The sequence below is a fragment of the Lagopus leucura genome, unplaced genomic scaffold (assembly GCF_019238085.1).
Source record: "Lagopus leucura isolate 7727_CA_CO unplaced genomic scaffold, USGS_WTPT01 Super-Scaffold_100037, whole genome shotgun sequence".
Taxonomy (NCBI): Eukaryota; Metazoa; Chordata; class Aves; order Galliformes; family Phasianidae; genus Lagopus; species Lagopus leucura.
The window spans coordinates 744,466-767,922 of NW_024962286.1; the positions used below are offsets into that span (position 1 = coordinate 744,466).

General features: G+C 52.5%; 1 protein-coding gene across 6 annotated transcripts in view; it reads left to right on the forward strand.

Moving 5' to 3' along the window:
- The first annotated feature begins 3,474 nt into the window (after positions 1-3,474).
- Positions 3,475-23,457, forward strand: part of DISP3 (dispatched RND transporter family member 3) — a 37,572-nt gene continuing 17,589 nt past the window's right edge. Inside the window, exons 1-4 of one of the 6 annotated variants that reach the window (XM_042883259.1) lie at positions 8,504-8,574; positions 10,578-10,716; positions 20,841-21,777; positions 22,641-22,860. In XM_042883259.1, the coding sequence (XP_042739193.1) occupies positions 20,850-21,777; positions 22,641-22,860 (1,148 nt within the window). In that variant the 5' untranslated portion in view covers positions 8,504-8,574; positions 10,578-10,716; positions 20,841-20,849. The other 5 variants (XM_042883255.1, XM_042883258.1, XM_042883257.1 and 2 more) reach the window with 5 other exon arrangements.

The window sequence follows — 23,457 nt, forward strand, 5'->3', positions numbered from 1 at the left end:
TGCAAGCCTTAAACTCCATTAAACAGAGCAACTTCCAGCCTGCAGCTGAGCCCCCAGTCCCAGCAGTGCTGTGCATGACCGGGGCACGCTTCCCTCTGGCTGCTGTGGCTGCAGGCTCCGGGCTCACTGCTGTTCAGATGGTGCCATCTGGCTCTCATGAAATATACAGGAAGCTTATCCAGTAACAGAGGGGGCTGGCTGGCTGCGTGCCCTCACCGCTGTGCTCGGAGGGGAAGGGATTGTTTCTGCATTGGGGAGATACTGAACATAATTTTTGAGCGCTCGTGTACGAAATATTCGGCTGGCAGCTCGATGCAGGTCCTGCCTGGTTAGGGTAGGCCCGATTAGCAGCAGACAGGAGCTGTTTGTTGTTGGGTTCAGAGCTGAGGTTTGTAAACACGTGGCCCACGGAAACAGTGATGTGGCTCTGCTAGTTCTGTGGATGGACAGGAAATGCACTTCCCCTAATGGTCAGTCCAGCAGGATGTGTGGGTTAGGAAAGGTAGGGAAGAAGGATCCCTGCTCTCAGGCAGGAAGACACCAGGAAACAAGTGGCAAAACTTCAAATAGGACAGGAAAGAGCCTGGCCCCATCTGCTTGCCTCCCACCCTGGAGGCATTTTTAAGCCTTGCTCAGATCCCCTCTCAGCCTTCTCCTCCCCACACTGTGCAGCCCCAGGGCTCCTCATGCAGGAAATGTTCCAGGCCCCGATCTCTCTGTAGCCCTGCTGGGCTCTCCCCAGCAGTTCCCTGCCTGCCTTGAACTGGGCAGCCCAGCACTGGGCCCAGTGCTCCGGATGTGGCCTCCCCAGGGCAGAGCAGAGGGGAGAACCTCCCTCGTTCTGCAGGCCGTGCTCTGTGCAATGCACACGGGGGTTCCATCGGCCTCTTGGGCACCAGGGCACACTGCTGGCTTGTGGTCACCCTGATGGCCACCAGGACACCCAGGTCCTTTTCTGCAGAGCTCCTTCCCAGCAACTCAGCCCTTCGCCTGTACTGATGCATGTGGTTGTAGGAGCTGGGTTACTGCCCAGCCCTCCACACTATATGGCTGTACTCAGGCCCAAAGTGGAGAGCCTTCATGCAATCAGGCACTGATAGACCTTGTGGAAGCTGAAAGCCCCCAGATAAAATTTACAAGGCCTGAGAGAGCCTGCCTGGCATTATTTAATGCTTTAGTAATGAGCACCTGAGCTGGAAAGATTGCCTGGGTAGTTTTATTCTGCATAGATGAGCAGTCAGAATTTCAAAGAGGGGTCATAAATATAAGCACGTGGGATGGTGACGGTGGCTGATGTTGGTGTGGAAAGCAGCACTGAAGGAATGAGAAGGTCAGAAAGTGCAAATACAGAGGAAGATGTTTGCCTTCCATTTCCCAACCCCAATGGATGAGAAATGAGCGAGAAACGTACCTACAGTTTGGTACAGTTTGTGTTTATGTGCACAGATACTGCTGCTCGTGTGCAATTCTTACGTGTGCCTGAGTAAAACACACTCAGCGTGGCTGATGTAAGCTGGTAATGAACTATTTATTCATATGAGCAACACGAGTTGTTTTGCTGAGCACATCAACAAGGAAATGGTCGTGGTTGGGGACCGATGCTCTGAGCACTGAGGGGAGGGGAAGGAAGTGTGAAGGCAGGCATGCAGATCTGCACTCTTGGGTAATGCATTGGCACAGGGAGGTGGTGGAGTCCCCATCCCCATCCCTGGAGGTGTTCAGGATCCGTGGAGGTGTGGCCAGTGAGCATGGTGGGGATGGCTGGGGTTGTACTGGATGATCTTAGAGGTCTTCTCCAACCTTAGTGATTCTATGGCTCTGTGAGGTGAGCAGGAGCTGTGTGACTGTGTGCCCATGCTGCTCCCTCCCTGCTCTTTGCTGGCTCTGCTGTGTGATTGATTGATTCCTGTCTCTCATATCGCTGCCAGAGTTAGAAAAGTGATTTTTCCCCTTACTGTACGCTGGCACTTTGCAACAAAACTGCTAACCCATCAGCATCACCTCCTCTGCAGAAACCTCCATCACTGGCAGAAATGCACTAAGCTGGTGGAATGCAATTTTACTCCAGGAGCCTCATTAAATTTGTATTCCTTGGAGCCTACAAGGAAGATGATGGTCTGGCTTTGTCTGCCTGGCTTCCTGTTCACATTGGGTGATGCATCAGAAGGAACACGATGACACCAGCAGACGCTCAGTGATGGACACTTTGTGCTGTGCTGTGCCCTGTTTGTTATTTAATGGACAGATCTGTCTAAAAAGTGGGGTGGCAGATATCCTCAGCACAGTCAAATAAGCACAAATATTGGGCAGAAAAGCCTCAGGTCAGCTCTCTAATACAGCCTGATTAGAAGCCGTTCCCATCAGGCAGCTGTTGAGCAATTTGCCCACATGGTACCCATGTTGTCCTATGGCCTCTCTGGAACAGGGCAAGGATGGGGGAACTGAGACTCAGCTCTTCTCTCCCTCTCTCCAAAACCAATAAATAAATGCAAGAGTGTGGCTTGCAGCAGCCATTAGAGACCTCCTGTCAGCACAGAGCAAAGCCCCTGTAGTCGGGGATGTCTTTATCAAGGACTCCTCAGTACAGGAGAGATGTGGACCTGTTGGAGGGCATCCAGAGGAGGGCCACAGCAATGCTCCCTGATGGAACGTGAGGACAGGCTGAGAGCTGGGGCTGTGCAGCACAGAGGAGAGAAGGCTGCAGGAGAGCTGAGAGCGGCCCGTGTGTCTAAAGGGGCTGTAAGCAAAAGGGGACAGACTGTTCAGCAGGGCGTGTGGAGATGGGATGGGGAAATGGATTCCTGCTAAAAGAGGGGAGACTCAGGTTGGATATAAGGAAGAAGGGAGGTGAGGCACTGCACAGAGTGCCCAGAGAGGAGGTGCAGGCACCCAAGGTCAGGGGATGGGGCTGTGAGCACTGATGGAGCTGTGGGTGTCCCTGTTCAGTGCAGGGTTGGACCTGATGGCCTTTAGGGTCCCTTCCAGCTCCCACCATTCTGTGGTTCTATGACTGCACTCCCGAAAGCCGAGGCAGAAGTCTGCAGTCAATCTCCTCCGGCTGTGCAGATTCCCATCGATTCCAATCGAACGCCGGGCTTGTTGCCGCACAGCTCGGCCTCGGAACGCGTTTATCTCTCCGGTAGGGTACCGGGGAACCGCGGTACATCGCACATCTCCGGACGCGGAGCGGGACCCGCAGCGCTGCCCGCGCAACTTCTCGACACTTCGGGGTGCTGCCCCTTCAGCCGCATCGCACCGCGTTCCCTCCTCCCGACATCACCTCACTCTCCGGGCATCGCTCCGTCGGGGTTTGCCCTCCTCGGCGCCGGTTGCGGGGGGTGACGGGGTGGGGGGGCCGCGCACGGGGCAGGCTTTATAGCGCGGCCGCAGCGCCGCCCGCAGCCCGGAGGGGCGGCAGCGCTCGGTGAGCTCCGCGCAGCACCGCGCGGTACCGCAGCGCAGCGCCGGGGGCTGACGGCCAACCTCCCCACCTCCCCCCGGAGGGCCGCGCTCGGAGCCCGGCGGAGCGGAGCGGAGAGGAAAGGAAAGGAGGTGAGACGGCGGCGGGGTGCACCGGGCTGCGGGAGGGAGCACTGCAGGGGAGAGCGGCTCCGCGGCTGCGGAGGTGAGTGCGGGGCGGGGGGAGCGCGGCGCGGCTCTGGGGGGGGGTCCACGGCGATCCGCTGCGCTCCCCAGGCCGCGGGGCGGGCGGTGCTTCTCGCAGTCCCTTTTCCTTTTCTTCCCTTTTCCTCCTCTTCCTCAGTTCACTTTTTTTTTTCCCCTAGCCCCCTCTACCCCTCCCCCCACCTTTTCTTTCTTTATTTCCAATTAAATCCCTCGGCTGTGTGTGTTCAGCCAACTCTTTTTCCCTTCGAGCACGGGAGAGTTGATGAATACGCACAAAGGAGAGCGTTTCCCCGGAGGCTGTTTCCACAATGAGCCCATTGAGCTGCGCCCGCGGCGCCGTGTTTCTCTATGGGGGGAAAAGTTGGGTGCCAGCACTGAGCTGCCCCATCCCTGTGTCCCTGTGTGTCGGGGGTGTCGGTGGGTCCTCTTTTACCCCACCTCCCCCAACAGCTGCTGTCCAACGTCCAGAAGATGCGTGGTGCACCCTGGTGCAGGGTGGCCTTTCTATTTTGTACTGATCAAGCTTTTCCTACCTAAAAAGCCCGGGTCGTTTTGTAGGAGCCCCGCATTGCTCAGGGACTGTCCCTGTGCACAGCCGGTTCAGGGGCCCTTTTTGTTCCGGTCGCACTCCAACGTCACCCAGCATGAAGAAAAGAAAGAAAACAGAACCTGGAGAAAACCCAGCCGTGGTGTTGTGTTGTGTGTCTGGTGGTCTGATGGGCAGCCCTTGCTGACCCTCATCGCTCACCACATCCCCGAAATGAGCAGGGCTGAGGGGCAGAGCACTGAGATATTGGAAAGTGCATGGAGTGCTTGAAAGGGGTGGGAGCTGCTGGGCTGTGGGTGCTGATAAAATGCTCAGAGATGGGAGGAGGATGAGGTGGAGGCTGCGGCCCCTCGGACGCATCCTTGGCATCCCGAGCTGCTTGTGCTGCTGTGCAGACACAGCAGTGTGCAGCTTAGCAGCTCGTGCAGCTACGGGGATCGCATCCCCTGTTGGGGTTTCATGTGATGTGCGGGCAAATTCCTTTAAATGGGCTGAGTGCCCTCGTGGCGGTTTGAGGAGAGACTGTGCTTAGGTGGGATGAGGAGCTGTGCCTTGGGGAGGGAGGGCTGCTGCAATTCCAATGGCAGAATAAACAGAGCCGTGGTGCCCACACAGCCACACGTGCACACATGGAGCTGCTGCCAGAAAAGCTCAGGGTTTTGTTTTTTTTTATCGTTGTTTTGTTTTCTTAAACAGTTTCAAAGGAAAACGTGGGTGAGTTCTTGAAATGAGTTCTCTATCCTCACCGGTAGAACTTTGCTCAGGGGACCCTTCTCCCTACCCAGCCACCTTGTGAAGTGTTGATAAAGATATTATCCGCAGCATCAGCTTCCTTTGATTGCTCTTTTCAGCTGTGTGTCTGGATGGAAACCTAGCAACACAATAACCGTATTGAAGGGAGACGTTTCAATAGCTGCACTTCTTTTATCACGTTGGGTGCATCTTCAGAGGTTGGCGTCATCCGGTCGGTTTCTTTACCCCTTTGGAGCCTGAGAGTTTGATGGGGCCCCGAGCCTGGAATAAAACAGACGTGAGCTACTGAAAGAGACAACAAAGGTGGAATAGAAATGCATAATATAATAAAACATCCATCCCCTGCCCCTGCGAGCACCTGCTGTGTTCTCATGGGATGCACTCTGCTAGGGAGGGAGGGTACCCATGTCACAGCAGAGGGATTCTCAAGGAGAAAGCAGACGCTGTGCTTGTATCCACTTCACCTCGGTACACGGGGAATCTAAAGGACAGGCAGCCCAGAGCAATGTGCAGCACAGTGCAGTGTGTGAGAACCAGGCTGGCCTTTGGGAAGCAGCCTTGTTCCAACCACCCGCTGTGAGGAAGATTATGACTCAGTGTTTGAAATGTACAGGGCCAAATTCATCCTTGGGTTAAAAAGCTGAAAGTCCCTGCCTCTACATTTAGCACCATTCTGGTGTTGTCAGCTATGCTGACAGATGGATGCCCTTGTCGTGCTGGCTGCCTCCGTGCAGCATTGGAGTGAGGCACCATCACAGGGAGCCGGAGTGACAGCACCTGGCTGCCCTGCCATCAGCTTGGGAAGTAGGAAAGGTTTCTTCTCTGAAGGAGCAGCGATGCATTGGTACGGGCAGAGCAGAAAGGTGGGAGTTCATCCTTGGAGGTGCTCAGGGATCGTGGAGAGGTGGCACTGAGGGATGTGGTGAGTGGGGGTGGTGTGGGGTTGGCCCTGGGGATCCCAGTGGTCTTTTCCAACCTTAATGATAAGCAGGAGATGGAAATGAGGGATTTCACGCTGGTGAAAATCTCGTAGTTTTCAAATGTTTGGGAGCAAACCTTTGCTAGGTGCCAACATTTCTCTAAATACCCACTGTTTCCATGGCTGCTTCTCCCAAGATCTTCTGCCTGTTACATGTTAATGAATTAAACATCACAGGCACCTTTGTCAGGGCAAAAGAAAAAGTGCTTCTGCTCCAAGACAACTTCGAGAGTTCCGTCTCTGTCATTTCTGCACTGTCAACGAGAAGTGTTTGCTGTTCAGGGGCAGCTGAGATGTGTGTGTGGAACTGTATGGAGTGCAGTGAGATCTGGCGTGGCACTGCAGGAGGGTCTGATGGCCACTCTGTGTCCCCAAAAAGCACAGCATGTCTGAGAACCTCTCGTGATGCCGGCGCCCTGGAATAAGTGCTGCTTGTGCAGGGTTTGCCTGTTGGGTCCAAGTGCTTAGTGAGTAAGCTTGACTGAAGCTGGAAAGGGATCGGAGTTCGTACCTCAACGGCGTACGGAAAATCTGGATAAGCTGTGATTGTGAATTCTGAAGTTTGAGCAGGTCCTGCTGCACGGGCTCTGGGCGATGTCACTGCCATCTCTGCATACCAAATCCCAGCACAGCTCTCTTTAGCACACAGTATTTAGCATACAGTTGGTTTAATCCTCTAATCTTACCCAGCACTGACATAAACGAGGACTGAACAGATTAGTTCATTTGAAAAAATCAGGCCCCGTTGTATCTCTCCGTGGCACTGCGTGGAGAGGCAGCTTATTTCTCTGTGCCACTGCATTTCCAGAAGGTGTGGGGTCACCGTCCATGGAGGTGTTCAGTGTGGAGATGTGGCACTGAGGGATGTGGGCACTGGGCACGCTGGGGTTGTGCTGGATGATCTTAGAGGGCTTTTCCAACCTTCATGAGTCTCCATGAGGTCAGTGGTGCAAGTTTACCTGCTGTTGGTTGGGGTGGCAGCAGCAGGGTGGGCTGTGGCTTGGGGCAGTGGGAGTGCCAGGGCTGGCACAGCACAGCAGTGCTGCTACCCCTTGGTGACAAGCAGCCTGCTCGTTCCTTGCATTGTCACAGAGACCTGGATGTGCCCTTTGCTTCCCTCCGCTCACCGCTCTGTCTGCAGGGCAGCACAGCCCTGAGATGGTGTGCATCTCTGTGAGTGCATGGCCAGGGGCTGGGATTGCACTTCCAGACCTCGTGATGAAGCCCAACGATGAAAGATGAGTTTTCAGCTCTCCCTCACGTCTCCCCTGTGATGCCACAGAACAGGCCATCTCTTTAAGTGATGGATTTCGCAGATTTACTCAAGTTCATTCATCTTGATGCAGCTCTAGCAGGGTGAATTCTCTCTGAGTTGTGGCCTTACTGATGTCTTTTCTAAGGGCTGGATCCTGCCTCATTCCTTGCAGAGCACCTGATCTCATGAATAGCTGCACTGCATTCAGGGAGGCTGTTAAGGAGTGCTGTGGTGCCTGTGACTCAGACTAATGTAAGTCAATTTAAAGGACAGATGAAGCGCAGTGTGAGTATGGATTGCTGTGTCTGGCCCCTAATGAATAATTCAGGGACGGCGTAAGAGTTAAGAGCTTCATCCAGCTGTAGGTGAAGTCAGCTCCCCGCTGACCCCAGCCCATAATACATCTCAGTTTGTGGTTAGCTGGCTTTAACCAGTCCACCCCCAGCCTGGTTCAGCACCCAGCAGAACATCACTTGGGGTGCTGCTGCCCATCACGGTGCCATAGCTGTCTTCTGCAGCCCCAGGACAGATGTTTTCTGAGATCTCAGTGCTGCCTCTGAGTCCTGCTTCTATAGTATTGAAAAACAGGAAAGATTCATCACTGGAGCATTAAAAACACAGATACTGAAAAAAAGTTTGGCAAGGCATGTTGCAAAGATGTAATAGATGTGAGGTAGGGCTGGGGTGATAGGACAAGGGGAAATGGAACAGGACAAGGAGAAATGGTTTCAAACTAAAAGAGGGGAGATTTAGACTGGATAGAGGGAAGAAGTTTTTTGTAATGAGTGGTGAGGCACTGCACAGAGTGCCCAGAGAGGAGGTGCAGGCACCCAAGGTCAGGGAATGTGGCTCTGAGCACCGATGCAGCTGTGGGTGTCCCTGCTCAGTGCAGGGGTTGGACCTGATGGCCTTTAGGGTCCCTTGCAACTCCAACTGTGGTTCTGTGATGCTGTCCTTTTCCAAGAACTTGGGTTTTGCTACAGCTGGATCTTCACGCTTCTCTTTGGGTCTCTTTGTGCCTGCTCTGCCATGGCTGCTGCAAGCTGCCTCCGTGGGGGGGTTGGACTGCCTGCCCAGATGGCTGCAGCCTTCAGCACCTGACCCTTTTTTCCTGTTTTGAGTTCTCTCTGCTTGCTGGGAGAAGCGGTTTGGGGAACAAGGCTGGGATGCTTTCCCTGCCATCTGCCTCAAGGCAGCAGGCTGCAAGCTGGCACAGTTAATTCCCCGTCTTTGCCAAGCTCTGTTAATAGAGAACGGCTCCTCCTGAATAGAAGGCAGTTCTGGTTACATAAATAGCAGAGGAGGGGGAGAGGCCAATGTGTCTGTGGGGGGTGAAAGACATACTGGCAGTCGTCTGGTTTTTTATCTGCCGCTGATCTTGACTGTTGGCTTCTATATATGGGAGAATAAGAGGTGAGCGCCATTTACTTTGTGCCCGGAATTCAGGCTGGGGATGTTAGCGCTTCAGCGGCTGTGATCTCACTCCCTCTGTGTGCATGTGATCCCGGGATCTGCCTGCTGGGATGACCGTGTGGGTGAGCATGGAAGAAAAGGATCTGGGGGTGGTGGTTGCTGACAGGCAGCTGAATGTGAGCCAGCAGTGTGCCCAGGTAGCCAGGGGGGCCAGCGGCATCCTGCCCTGTGGTTGGGCACTGGCACAGCTGCCCAGGGAGGTGGGGGAGTCACTGTATGGAGGTCCCATAGAGATGTGGTATTGAGGGATGTAGTCAGCAGGCACGGTGGGGTGGGTTGGGGCTGGACCCAACAGCAGAGAAGGAAGTTTGCGTGTCAGCATAACTGACCTCTGCTGGGTGTGAAGTCCTTTATGCATGGTGGTACAGAACGTGGGAGGCACTGGGGAATCTGGTTGTTATAGCAGTGGTCTGGGAGGAATTGGGTCCTGTTTTCGCTCAGCCAGAAATGATTTTGAGCAGATCTGGAAGGTCACAGCAGTAAAAATGGCTCTGAGTTTTGGACGCTTCATTTCTGGGCACTGGTCTGTGAGTGCTTGCTGGAGCTGTGGGCATCACTGCTGCTCCCCCAGTGGCAGTTAAACAAGGAGCCATTCAGCAACATTGGTTGTGACTTGCCTGGTCTGTATTTAGCTTCTGTTCAAGTCAGCAAAACTTATGGCTCAATTCCAGCAGAACTGGAGCTCGACGGTGCAGCCTTGCTTAATTCGTTGGTAAACTTGCATCTAATCTGCCCTGTTTCCCCAGAGGAATGAGGAGATTGGATCTGATAGGTGTTTGCAAAGGGTTTATGCAGTCTCTGATGAAAGCTGGTATGATGCACAAATGCAAGGCGCTCTTTGCTCCTCGGGGGATGTGCTGTATGTTGACTTGTTTCTCGGCTCTGTTTTGTACCCAGGAGCTGGGAGTGAATTGCTTCTGAGTGCTGTATTAAGGTCTGTGGAAACCATTTATAAAGAAAAAAAAAATTAAAAAAAAATCCTAATCCTCTCTGCTGCTTTGGTACTGCTGAACATGCAGCATGCTTGATTCCTCGAATTGAATCGTTTGTCTTTTTGTTCCCCTTTTTAACAAGGCAAATGAATTCCTGCAGAAGATGGGGCTGCAAACTCAGATGGAATATGGCCCAAAATTGCACCATAAGCGTAGCACAGCCCTGCCTCCTGCTTGTAAATCAAATTGGGCAAACCCTGTCCCCACATTTCCCCTCCACCTTGCCCTGCACCCTCCCGTCTGCACTCCAACCAGGAGCTCAGGCACCAAGCCTGGCCAGTTTTTATGGCTGAGTTGAAATGGAGAGGCAGACAGGCCCACGAGAGCGTGAAAGTGACTCAATAAAACAGTGGGCTCCATTTAAACGGAGGGCGGTGAGTCTGGACAATACAGACAACAGCTTGTTTTGAAAGCTAAATCTCTTTTGCTGGAAAGCTTGGGCTGCTTCCTGGGGCGTGCAGGGAGCTGCTCGTTCCGGTGCACGCAGCCAGCACTTCCAGGTTCCAAACTGAAGGCCCAAGCGTTGCAAACTGTGGCTTTGCAGGGACCCACTGAGCATTTCTCAGTGCCTTGAACTCTACTGAGTGTCTGATAATTGTGCACAGAGCATGGGTGGAAACACAGCAACACCATAGGGAGCTGTAAAACACCGTCCTGTAACAACGAGGAGCAAGATCCATCTGCAAGTGATGTTTTGTCCCCTGTGGCACTGCTTAAATTCAAAATAAGCTTCATTCCTGTAAGTCTGCTGCACAGAACCAACTGGTTGGGGGGGTTACCCAGCAGTGATGCAGGGTTCGTAGCACACATTTCTGTGGATGTGAGAGTGACCTTATTTAGATTCCAGTAACAAAGAGCTGCTCTGCAAGTGGCAGAGACAGATTAAGACTGTGATGACATTTCCTTTACAGACCTCTTGCTATTTCTTGCATTCTCTCTTCTCTCATATAGCAATGCGTTGTAGATTCCTTCTGGATCCAAATCTTGCACGCATGAGGCCAAACCATTCTGTGTGTGCACCACCTGCCTACATCCCCACCAGCTCTGCTCTGCATTTCCATTCCTCTGACTCATCTGGGAAACGGCTGCAGTGAGTTTGCTCCCTTCCTCAGCCAACTGGGTCTGCTTTCCAAAGGGCCACCTGCAGTTCCACTCCAGCATGGGGCAGCAGAGCTGAGTCCCTGAAGATCACAAGAACAGACTGTGGTTGACTGTGTGTGCCAGAAGGCTTTTGGGACAAGGCATATCACAAAGGGATGGAAGGTTGGGTTTCAGCTCTCGATATACAAGCCCTTCAGAAGCAGGTGATGTGACTTGCAGCAGGAAAGCTAGAAAAATCTGTTGTCAAGCCATAAATTCCCCCTGTGTTTTTGTTTCAGTGCTGGAACTTGCAGGAGTTGGTCCTGCAGTTAGCACAAGGAACATCTCAGCTTGTGGATGAGAGGTGTGGGATGCGTTAAGGGATGGGGAGCCATCACCTAAAACACTCAGATCATTTGCTGGGTGGCAGTTTCCTGGTAGCCTTTGGGCTGCATGGTTTCCTTGCACAATCCTGAGCTCCTGCAGCTCACATGGCTGGTGTTCCCTCAGCTCCTATTCCCTCAGCTCCTGATGGCAGAGAGGGAATAGGGGTGTGGGCTGGATCTGCCTCTTGCTGAACTGTGCTAGAAATAGTGACATTTCTGTGAGTCTGTGCTGGGAGGGAGAAGGGGCAGTGCTGCTCTCAGGTCTGTGGCAGTGGCCTCCATCTGCATCCTGTAGGCATGGCTTTGCTGGCGGCAGTATTTCCCTCCATTGCTCAGGGACTAACAGCTCTTTGTTATGGCTCCTGCCTGCGTTAGGAAGCATTCTGGATTCTCCCTGAGATTAATGTGTCATTAAAGCCTGTTTGCTTATTCCGAGAGCTGGCCCCTTCCTCTGCTAACAGTCTGCAGGACTGTGCTCACTGAGCTGTGGTAGCATTTAATGTGAGTTTCTGCATGGATGCTGCAGCTGGCAGCAAGCTTTAAGCCCTTTGTACTGGCAGGGGATCTGCTGCCTTGCTGCTCAGGCACAGAGGCATCCCCTCTCATCTCCCTTCAGGAAGTTTTCCCACTGTTCTGAAAACCTCGTGTTCACCCAGGTCCTGCCTGGGAGCCAGCAGCTGCAGCACTCAAAGCCTTTCCAGTCTGTGGGTTTTACATTTCCACTTCCAGATTCCAATTGTCCTGAGAAGATGCAAAAGAGGTGCTAATTAATCTAATTCCAGAAGCAGTGGGTTTCCATGGGAGGAAAGCAGCAAGCTGCATACGCTTCAGGGAGAGAGAAGAGGGGGAGTAAGAAAGATGCATGGCTGCTGAAGTCCAACCTTCTGGGCTGCTGAGAGCCCCCTACAGCAACTTGGTGAGCCCCTGCTATGCAGGACTGACATTTCCATGGGTGACAGTAGAGCAGGGTTTGCTGCAGTTACTTCCACCCAGCTTGTCAGGATGAAGTGTCACCAAAAACCCAGCCCCAGACGTTGGCAGAAGTAAGGGGCTATGTCTCTTAGCTCAACTCAGTGCACAGAGCTGCGATGGTCTGTGTATGGCAATGGGAATGTCTTTGTTCCTTCACTCAGAGGGCAATGAGGCCCTGGCACTGCTGCCCAGAGAGCTGTGGGTGCCCCATCCCTGGAGGTGCCCATGGCCATGGATGGGGCCCCGGGCAGCCTGAGCTGGTGGGGACAGCCAGCCCACAGGGTTGGAACCGGGTGATCTTTAAGGTTCCTTCCAACCCCAGCCAATCTGTGATTCTACGATTGCTCATCTGTCTTTCTTGCTGGTATGTGGAAGGCTGTGCTGAAGAACCAAACGTGACTGAAAAGCCATGGGTGCTGTATGCCCACCACAGATGGTAGTCCTTACAGCCTCCCTGGTGTGAATCTGAAAGTTCTTGAGGTCAATAATCGTGGGACTGAGAATACAAGACCTTGAGTTCTGTCACTGTGAGGCATTGCAGCCCATCTGGGTGGCACACATGTGCAGTGGGACCTTCAGCCTGTATCTCCTCTTCCTAGAAGACCACAGCATGAAGGGGAACATTCCTTGCAATATCTTCTTTTAAACTCAATTGTGCTATTTATGTTGGAGTGAAATAAGTGGAAGTGAATTGGCTGTTCTGTGGTGGCAAGAAGGACTGGAAGAGACCACTGAGATCACAAGCCAACCCACCATGCCCACTGACCACATCCCTCAGTGCCACGTCTTCATGGTTCTTGAGCACCTCCAGGGACAGTGACCCCACCACCTCTCTGGGCAGCTGTGCCATGTATCCCCACTTCTTCTGAGAAGAAAGAGTTCCTAATATCCGACTTGAGCTTCCCCTGGTGCAACTTAAGGCCATCACCTCTTGTCCAGTCAGTGTTACCCAAGAGAAGAGACCAACACGCCATAGGTTTGCATTTCCAAGTTACCTTTTGTTCTGCTGTTCCACTCAGCACACACGGTGAGAAGGAAACTGCCCTCTTCCTCTTCAGGAATGGACTAGCAGTTTATGAGGATGCTCTGGAGAGGGGTCTTTGGGAGGGAACATTGGGGCTAGTCCAGGAGCACAGTGAGCACACTATTGCTGGGGGCTGCAGATGGAGCAGAGCGCACAGCCAGCCCTTGTCTTCGTGCTTCCTCCTGCTGCAGGGAGCAGCTGTGGGGGGTAGGGTTGGAGCTGGGGGCCATGCAGCTGAGCACAGAGCAGTGCCAGTGCCCACGGTGATGTAAGCTGGAGAGCCTGAGCATGGGCTGGAATAATGAGTGCCTGACAGGGGCTGGCAGCGGTGTGGGAAGCTTGAGAAGAACAGCATGCAGGCTTTGGGTGTTGCAGTTTATTCCAGAGGATTGGAACCTTGTAGATGCTCTCTGGGGCCTAGGAATCGTGGAAGCATTACGGTTGGAAAAGATCACTGAGATCATCCAGTCCAGCCAACCAACCCATCCCCACCATGCTCACTATCCCTGTTCTGCACTGCCAAAGACTGAGTGATGCTCCCTGACAAGCACACAAGGCTCTGCTTTTGGCAGCCATCTGTATTTAATGATCTGTAGAGGCTTTGTTACCAGCACAGGTGTTCAGTGGTAGACACAGGAGCGTGGGAAACCATACACCTTTAACGAGGTGCTGAGCACAGGCTGCTTCTCAGCACAATCCAGGGTGCTTTGAAGTCTGTGTCAGGACACCCAAAGGCACTCAGCTGGCCAGAAAGCAGCCCTTGGCTCAGCAGCAGCAGGTGGCTGGGGCTCTGACAGCATCCAAGTCATTTCTGCTCCAGGTAGGGAAGTCACTGCTGAATTGCACTGGTCTCAGTTTGCTCAGTGCCTGTGTGTGCCATGTGCCTGGTGACAGCAGGGCCTTATTGTTAACACAGGCGAGGAGCTCGGCTGGTGAACACAACACAGGGCTGCAAGGCATGTTTCCTGAGGTTGTAAGCAAGGAGGTGTCTGCCAGCAGCCACAGTCATTAGTTGCAATAAGCACGAGCAAATTATTTTCTCAGGACATGCATTTTCTTCACGTGTGTTAATCAAGTTCTTGTGTTGGTTTACCTCTGGGGCAACAAATGCAAGCAAACCCCAGTGACCTCTTTCTGTAAATAGTGCCAGTGTGGCAGTGCTTTGGAACGAGCATTTTGGGGAGCTGTGGGTGTCCTTTTTTGGAGTCCTTTGGAAAATGTCACCGAGGGATGTGGTCAGTGGGCAGGGTGGGGGTGGGCTGGGTTGGATTTGGGGGTGTGAGAGGTGTTTTCTGACTGTAATGATTCCTACAATCTCAGAAAGCAACCAAGATGTTGCTTTTGCTGCACACTGCTGTGTGGATCACACCTTTTCAACCACTCTCTCTCCTTTTTCTCCATATGCTGACATTGCATTCCCTTTTTCCAGCCCATCCTTTGTTTTCGTGGCTGTTCCGGAGGTAAAAGGAGCTGGAGGAGCTGATGTCCATGCCATCTCTGTCACTCACAGGCATTCCCAGGGTGTCCCAAGTACGGGCTGGCAGGGCAGCGGTTAACACAGCTTCATGAAATGGGCTCATGGCAGAGGTTGGATGTCTTTATCCAGCACTGAGGTTATGTTGCACAGTTACGCTCGATGCTTCCGCTCAAATTATGCTTGCAGAACAAAGTGTGGAGTTTGCAGTTTGTTGCACATCTGTGCCGTTCTGCGCTCTCTAAGAAATTGGGTATCTTGTTGTTTCAAACATACAAATGTCTCTTCTTTTTCTCTTTTATCCTTCTGATCTCCCTAGCACCTGCACCTGCCAGATGGGTGCTGCACCACCCCCTCCTCAGAGATGGCTGGGTTCAGCTCTGTGTGTTCAGCCTTCAGCTACTGTCGGGAGAGGCAGCGCTGAAAAAGCTCATGAGGAAATTAATAATTGTGCCTCTGAGCAACCAGGCTGGAGCAGCGTGCAGGAAATGAGGCGTGAGACCTCACGCTGCACAATGAGGAGAGAACAAGGCAGCGAATGGCTGCTGGGCTGGGGAAGCATCATCCATTGCATGCACTGGCAGAGGTCAGAGCCCCCGTGTTTGGGTGCTGGGCTTGGAAGAAAAACTGCACTGCAAAGCGTTTGCAGAAGGGGAGCAAATTAAGGATGCTGTGTCAGCCCTGATTTTGGCATTTCCTGACTGGTGAGTGCTTGACTTTGCAGCTAATCTTTCCTCACTGTTTTTGGCTTGTAATTATGAGTAGGCCTAATCAGTGCTCGCCAGGCACCTGGAGCAGCAGGCAGGTGCTGTCAGGAGAGCTCGGTGGCACAGGTCAATGGAACCCACTGCTTCCTTCCTCTGCCAGGTGCTTTTCTGGGCCACACTGAGAGCCTCTGTGAGGGCACAGATAGTTAGCAGCCAGAAAGGGGCACTGTGTGAGTTAGTGCTGATTTCCTGCACAAAGCTGGGGGGCTCTGCCAGTCCTCCACCCTCCGTACAGCCCCATCTTTTACCTTGTCTCCTATGGGCACATGAAATTGTAGAGAGTAGAGCTGTGTGTAGATATATAAAATTGTGTTGAACTTATTTTTTCTTCCCCATCGTTACACTGCAATCCCAGCAGCACTGTTGGGTCCTGATGTCGTTGTGATCTGCAAAGTGCTGAGGTCAGGCAGTGGTTTTGTGCATCTTCTAAAAGAGGAAAGGGAAAATGCAAAGGGCCCAGAAAGAAAAGAGAAGAAAACCTTGTCACTGCATTGTGCTGTGCAGCTGGAAAAGATCTGTTTGGTTAATAATGGAGGAGGCAGCCCAGGCAGCAGTGGAACCAATATCTTTTAGTATCGTGTGCATCTCCAGGCTTGTATCACACTGAGACAGGCTCTGAGCTGTGTCCTCAGGCTGAATTAAGCTGCTGTTTGCAGGAGAGTTCCAGGAGATTCAGGGTCAGGAGCCCAGTGTGAGATGTCCTGAGCCTGCTTTGCTTTTCTGGGAGTGCAGCACCTCTGTAAGTCAGACCTCCAATTAGGGGGCCAGAAGTTGCACCTCGTACCTCCTGCTGCCTCATTTTTTGCACTCATGAAAGGCAGCGAGACTTGTGTGTGTTGGCAGAGGGCACTGCAGCACTCGGTCACGGCTGTGTTGATAAAGGGAGAGCAGGGACCCGAGACAGCCCTTCTTTGTTGTTTGTGTAACCAGTACTTCCCCAGCAGTCTTGTGGACACAAGCACAGTGGAAAACTCTGGGTCCTGAGTCTCAGCGTTGCTGCAGAGCACTGCTTTGGAGTGGATATACATTAATGATGCCCTGCAGCCACTTTGCGTGGTCAGAGCTCAGCGCTGCATCCTTCAGCATGACGGGGCCTGGGAGGCTCTTTGTCCATCCCCGCTGTCGAATGCACATCATTAGAGATGCAGCTTTTTTCCAGCAGCTGGATGCTCTTAGGATGATTTTGCAAGCACAAAGCCCGTTTCTCTTCCTCTTAGAGGAACTTTATGTTGCTCATAAAGGGGCCGAAAGCTGCCTTTGGTAGGAACTCTGCGAGTTTTCAGGAATACAAATAGTATCACAGAGCTGCTGGCTGTGCTGCGAAAGCTTTGCCCACGGGAGAAACAAATGTGAAGTTTAATTATTTTGTCGATAGGAATCTCCCATATTACAGAAATTGTCTTCCCTCCCCTTCTAGCCTTGTGCTTTCTTTCCTTTTTTTCTCTCTCGCTCGCTGATGCACAGGGCTTCTTTTTTCCTCTAAGAAGGAACAACTGAGTAATTGAAATGGAACACTGGTGAGGATTTTTTAATCTGAAAGTTGGCATTAATTAGTCAGGTCGGATGTAATTAGCTTCCTCATCTGTCACTGCCTCTCCCTGGCTTGTCAATGACTTTCTTCTATCCTGGAATTTATCAGAAAGAAAGAATTATCATGGGTGGTTTGCCTGGTTGGGGTGCAAGCGAGTGACAGCACCCTCAGGGCTGATGGAGTTTGAGCTGGATTCCCCCATCTGCAGGCAGGGGCCAAATTCTTGCTAATCTTAGCCCTCCCAGGTTTGGGTTTGTCCCTTCTGTCTTGCTATCTGCCAGGCTCACAGGAGACGTCGTTATTTCAACCCTGTGCTCCATAGCCCTGCAGTGTTTTAAAAGCTTCATTCATTACTCCAGTCAGACTGGGAGGTTGCAGCAAGGCATGAGGGATGCCTTGGTTAAATTGCTGAACAGGGAGTGCAGAGATGGAGGTGTTAGGATCATAGAGTCATCAATGTTGGAAAAGACCTCTCAGATCATCCAGTCCAACCGTCCACCTGCAGCCAGTGCTGCCTGCTAGCCACATCCCTCTCATCCTTGGTTCATCCATGACAGCCATCCCCTGAGCTGTGCAGGGCTGATGCCCAGTGCTCAGGCTGAGAGTGGAGCTCAGGTCTGGTGTGAGGTGGCCTCTGTGCTCCTTTGGGCAGCAGAGCCCATTGCTACTGAAAAAAATAGCTCTGACAAGGAGACCTTCCTTATCTTCTGTCTGGTCCACAGTGCTGCCATGGCCATGAAGAGGCAGAGCAAGTTGTCAGCTGGATCCTGGCGTTGTTGGCCCCTTCTATAAAGCTGTGGGTGTGCCAGTGGAAGGTGTGAGTCTCTTCATGGCCACGTTTCTCTTTTCTGCAATGGCTTTTCTGAGCCCACATCTTCAGGCTTTGTGGCATCTGGGCTGCGTGCTGACACTGCCTGTCAGTCCCAACCCAGAGGGCTCAGTGTGAAGGGTGGTTGTGTTTTTATGTTATCATTTTGGATTTCAGTGAAGCTTTCCAATACCGTTTCTCATAATATCCTTCTGGACAAAATGTCCAGCATACAGCCAAACAAAAATGCAATGTGAAGGGTGAGCAACTGGCTGATGGGTTGGGCCCGAAGGGCTGTAGTAAATGGAGTTACATCAGACTTGGCCAGTCACTAGTGGAGAACCCAGGCTACAATGGAGCTGTCCCTAACATGGCTTTGTGGGGTTCTGCCCCATCTGCCTTCAATGGCATGAACTTGGGAAGCTGAACATGCCACATAGGGGCAGTGGGGGGTCTCCAGTTAACATTTACAGGAGGTTTGGCTGCTTGTTCTGCGGGGTCCTGCCTGCTTTTGGAGCAGTTATGTGACCCTTTGCTTAGGAATGGGCAGGGGGAAGTCCAGCAAATCTCAGTGCCTACCCCAGGAGGCTGTCAGGGCCTCTGCTCTGAAGAAAGAGCTTCTGGGAGCATTCTTACCCTCTTTTCCTTCCAACCCAAAAGTAAATCAGAGCTTTAGTTGGAGCTGCAGGATTAGGTGCACAAATCCTGAAAGTGAAAAAGTAATTGGGCCGTGCTTCAGCGTTGGCCATCCCTGGAGTAGTATGGGAGGTGGGGGAGGGAAACGAGGCCAGCCCCAAGTAAAATTCGAGCAGAGAAAATGCATTTCACTCCTTCTGGCCGATTTCAGGGTTTATCTCCCCTGCCGATTCCATTTGCAGTGTGTTGGGTTGCAGAAGCTTTCATCCTGACCCAGGCAGGATCTGACGAAGGCGGTAGAACCAGACGAGTCCCAGGGGCAATGCTAAGTGGGCTGTGTCTGGCTTTGCAGCCAAATCATGCGGTAAACTCTTTTGAAGGGAGTTCAGAGCTGTGCTGGAACCAGGGCAGGATGCACACAGATGCACACAGAGCAAGGCTGTCCCCTTCAGGGTAGCACAGCCTTCTGCCAGGAGCACGGCGTGAGCCCTCCACAGCCCTGACTCAGATCTGATGTGAGTGCAGACAATCCTGGGGCTTTTCCAGCATCTGATGCACTGGGGTTTGCATCAGAATTTGTACAAAGATTTTAGATAGGGTGTAGCATGCTGTGGCCTTTGTGTGTTGGGGGTGCCTACCTGGCATGAGAGTGAGTGGGGAGAGCCAGAAGATATACCTAAGGTCTGATCCTCTTCCTTTAATTGAAGATTTAGATTTTGGTTAAAAAAGACGATGGCATGATACTGCTTCTGGTGGCTCATTACTGCCTCAGTCTCCCTTGCTTCCCTTTCTTGTCACATGCAGGCTCTTTTGTTCCAGGATTACAATCTTCTCCCTCCTTCTCCTCAGTAGCTCAATAAATGGGAAATTATTATGGCCCTTTACCTCTCTTTCTTTCTAAAAAGACAATAAATGTGCTTAATCAGGTCTTGCAGCGACTCCCTTCTCTTGAAGGGGAGCCCAGGGTTGCGAGAGGAAGGGCAGCTGGGTGCAGTGGAAGTCACTGTGTTGTGAGGCGATTCCAGCTGCAGACTAAAGCCACTGGCGGGCATTGGTGCTTCCCTCAGTGTGGGCAGGAGCACGGATGCTGAGCTCGAAGGTTCTCCATGGGCTGGCAGTGCTGTCCTGCAGGTGCTATCCAGAGCAGAATAAATCCTGCAGCCGTTCTGCAAAGCCATAGGCTTCCTCCAGGCTGCCCTGAGTCAGGGATCGCTGTGACTCTTGCTTCTTTGCACATCCCTCTTCTGCCTGGGAGGATTTCTGTTGCCTTGCTTTTCCTGAGGACTCGGAGTTAAGGGGAGCTGGCAATTCATCTGCCTGCAGATAGAAATCCTGTTTAATAGAAACACTGGCAAGGAGTAAAGCTCTTAAATTGCTTCTGGCCTGTGTGTAAATTGCTCGCAGCTTTCAGAGCGGAGCGACGAATTGAATGTGTTCATCCAGGGTGAGGGCTGAGGGCTTTGTAGGAAGGCATGGCACTGTGCTGGCTGTTGTTCTTGGGGACCACCGCTGTGCCCTGGAGGTCTTGGGAACATGGAGATGTGGCACTGAGGGATGTGGTGGGGGTGGGTTGGGGTAAGACTTGGTGATCTTAGAGCTCTTTTCTAGTCTTAATGATTGTATGATTTTATAATGGAGCCCAGAACCAGCCAGCTTCCTTCTGGCTGGAAAGAGCAAGGAAAGGCATGAGGGAAGGCTAAGAATTCAGCAAAGAGAGCACTTCCCAGTTTGAGTCCTTTTCTATCCTGCCCAAGTGCGAGCTATTCCAGGAAGGAGTTTCTTGCTCGCTCCCTGGGGGCTGCGTCTGCTTTTGCAATCTGGATGTTCTGTACCACTTCATTAACAACAGCCAGAAACAGTAGAGGGCTGAGATTTCCCTTGGAGATCCTTGCCTGACCCCAGGGTCGTTCAGCCTTTCCCTTTCCTGCTCTGCTGAATGGGACGCCGGTAGGGTCACAGACAGCTCTGTGGGATCAGTCTGTGCTGACGTCCACGTCTGCAGGCGCAAGTTTGTGAGCTTCCTATGTGTGTACAGTGCATGCTTTGTGGGAAATGCAGCTATGAATACCTGGGGGAAAATCTATTGTCTGTTTTAATGAGAAGGCATAAAGTCTCTTGTGTTTTCATCTAGTAGCTTGAGCTGTTCCTGAGCATGAGAACCAGGTTCTCTAATTAATTAACACACTGTGAAGCCCCTGGCATCACTATGCTGGTGTCCCTGGAGCCACACAGAGCCCCTCAGAGCCCCACAGGGCCCTGTGACTGTTGTTTGAACTCCTCCTGCTCCAGTTCCTCTGTTAAATGAACCATGAGGTGCTCCATGAGCAGCTGCTCTTTTAATGGTTATGATGAATCTGCGTGATCCAAAAGGACTCGTGTGGTATTGTCAAGGGTGCAGGGTTGGGAGAGCCCCAGCTCTGTTGCTGAGACCCTTTGGTGATCCTCTGCACCCACATCTGGGCCTGATAACCCCACAGCTGGGCCTGGTGACCCAATTGCAGGAGCACTGCTGACCTCTTCTCTCCCCTTCTGGCAGGTGCTGGACATGGACACAGAGGATGACCCCTTGTTGCAGGACGCCTGGCTGGATGAGGAGGACGAAGAGGTTGCCTTCAGCTCAAGGAAGAGGCGGGAGGGTGCTCTGTTGTGTGGCAAAAGCTCCTGCAGGGTCAGGCCTCTGCGTGTCACACTGCCAGTCAGTGGCTTCTGGAATATCGTAGGCTGGATATTTACCAACCCATACTGCGCTGGCTTCATCCTTTTCCTGGGCTGTGCCATCCCTGCTGTGCTCGCTGTTGTCATGTTCCTCCACTACCCAGCGCTGGACATTGATATCTCCTACAACGCCTTTGAGATCCGTAACCACGAGTCCTCGCAGCGCTTCGATGCGCTCGCCTTGGCCCTCAAGTCCCAGTTTGGGTCATGGGGGAGGAACCGCCGTGACCTGGCTGACTTCACCTCCGAAACCCTGCAGAGGCTCATCTTTGAGCAGCTCCAACAGCTGCACCTCAACGCTTCCCACCTGCAGGTCAGCACGCGGGCCAAGCGCAGCGCCCCGCAGGGCAGGACTCGCTCCCTTGAGCCCCGTGCCCACCCACACCCAGGCAACGAGACATCCCGTGTCACGAGGGGAGCCCCACGCTGGGACTACTCCAACACTTACATCAGTGCCAACACGCAGGCGCACGCGCATTGGCGCATTGAGCTCATCTTTCTGGCCCGGGGGGACTCTGAGAACAACATCTTCACCACGGAGCGCCTGGTTACCATCCATGAGGTTGAACGTAAGATCATGGATCACCCTCGCTTCCGGGAGTTCTGCTGGAAGCCCCACGAGGTCCTGAAGGACCTGCCCTTGGGCTCCTACTCCTACTGTTCCCCTCCCAGCTCCCTCATGACTTACTTCTTTCCCACGGAGAGAGGAGGGAAGATTTACTACGATGGTATGGGACAAGACCTTGCTGATATCCAAGGTGAGCTGAGTGCTGTGGGCCAGGGCTGGTGAGGTCAGGGCATGCGTAGAGTCATGAAATCGTAAAGGTTGAAAAAGACCACTAAGATCATTCAGTACAACCATCAGCCCATCCACACCATGCCCACTAAACCGTGTCACACAGACCCCAGTAGGCGAGCGACAAGGCCAAGTGAAGGGGAATCATACATTGTACAGTTGCCTTCCAGTCCTTCGCTCACGTGAAAAATTGGAAGAATATCAGGCCTTGGACAGACAATAGGGATGAGCTTCCCTGCACTGCGGAACAGAAGAAAGGTCTGTGGGCTGCTCTGCAGCATGAAAGGCAGCTTGTGAGTCACCAGCTGTCTGTAAGGAGAAGAGGAGGAAGGCCCTACCTCCTCCTCCCAACTCCGTACCTGCAGGATGCTCCTCCAGCAGAGCAGAGGTGGTGAGGAGGTGAATCATAAGAAGGCCGTGGGTGTGATGCGGCTGTGGGATGGAGCATCCATCTGTCTCCCCAGCACAGGATGTAGCTGGTAACTGTCCAGGAGCCATGCTGGGAGCAGGGAAAGGCTGAGCTCCATCTGCTCCAGCGTGAGTAATAGTTCTGTTACCAGAACAGGAAAGAGCCTGGTTCTGAGTTTTTCTGGCATGAACTCAAGGGACCTTGGGTTCTGGAGGCAGAACTGGCTTGCTCTGGTTTTCATGATGTTCTTAAAGAAATGGAGTCTGTTCCTTATGTCTTAACTCCCTGATCTTTTCTTTCATGTGCAGTTAATCGTATTACCATAGTCAGTGACTACAGTCCCACCTCCCTTTGTTAGCCCCCGTGCCTTGCAAAGCTCAGCAGGACCTAACATGAGTGGTGCTTTTCTCCTGCAGGGTCCTTGGAGCTGGCCATGACCCACCCCGAGTTCTACTGGTATGTAGATGAGGGTTTGTCTGCTGAGAACAAGAAGAGCTCCCTGCTGCGGAGCGAGATCCTCTTTGGGGCACCACTGCCCAACTACTACTCAGTGGAGGATCGCTGGGAGGAGCAGCGCCACAAGTTCCAGAACTTTGTCGTCACCTACGTGGCCATGCTGGCCAAGCAGTCCACGAGGTGAGGGTGTGTGCAGGCAGGGAGGAGGCAGTGAAGGATAGAGGCTGAAGAAGAGAATGCTTGCTGTGGCACTAAAGGGGGGGTTGGAGGAAGGAGTAAAAACATCTTCAGAGTTGGGCTCTGGCACAGTGCTGTGAGTGGAAGTGAGGAGCAGAAAACCATTTACACGCTTTCCTTCAGTGCCACTTCCTACTGCAGCAGCATGTCAGGGACATCAGAGATGGTGACAGCAAGGCAAAGATTGAATCTAGTGCCTGCCTTTGTGCTCAGCGTCTGTCTGATGTGGGGTCTGTTTGCTCCCATCTCACAAATTCAATTCCACTGACTCCAGCAGAGCTTCTACTCTGTGTTCCTGCTCTAAATTTGGCCTCAGCTGGTGTGATGCAAGGAGTGAAACAGCCCTTAGTCAAGACATCAACCTGTGGGCAAAATCTGTTTCAGGAAATGCAGACATATTTCACCACCTGGTCTGCAGGGATCATGTTGAAGAGAGCTTTGCTCTGTGCTTGTGGAAGAGAAAAAGTAAACCAGAGGTCAAAGAAAAAGGGTAGACCAGTATCCGGAGAGCTGGGGGAAGGCACTGCAGCTTTTCAGTCT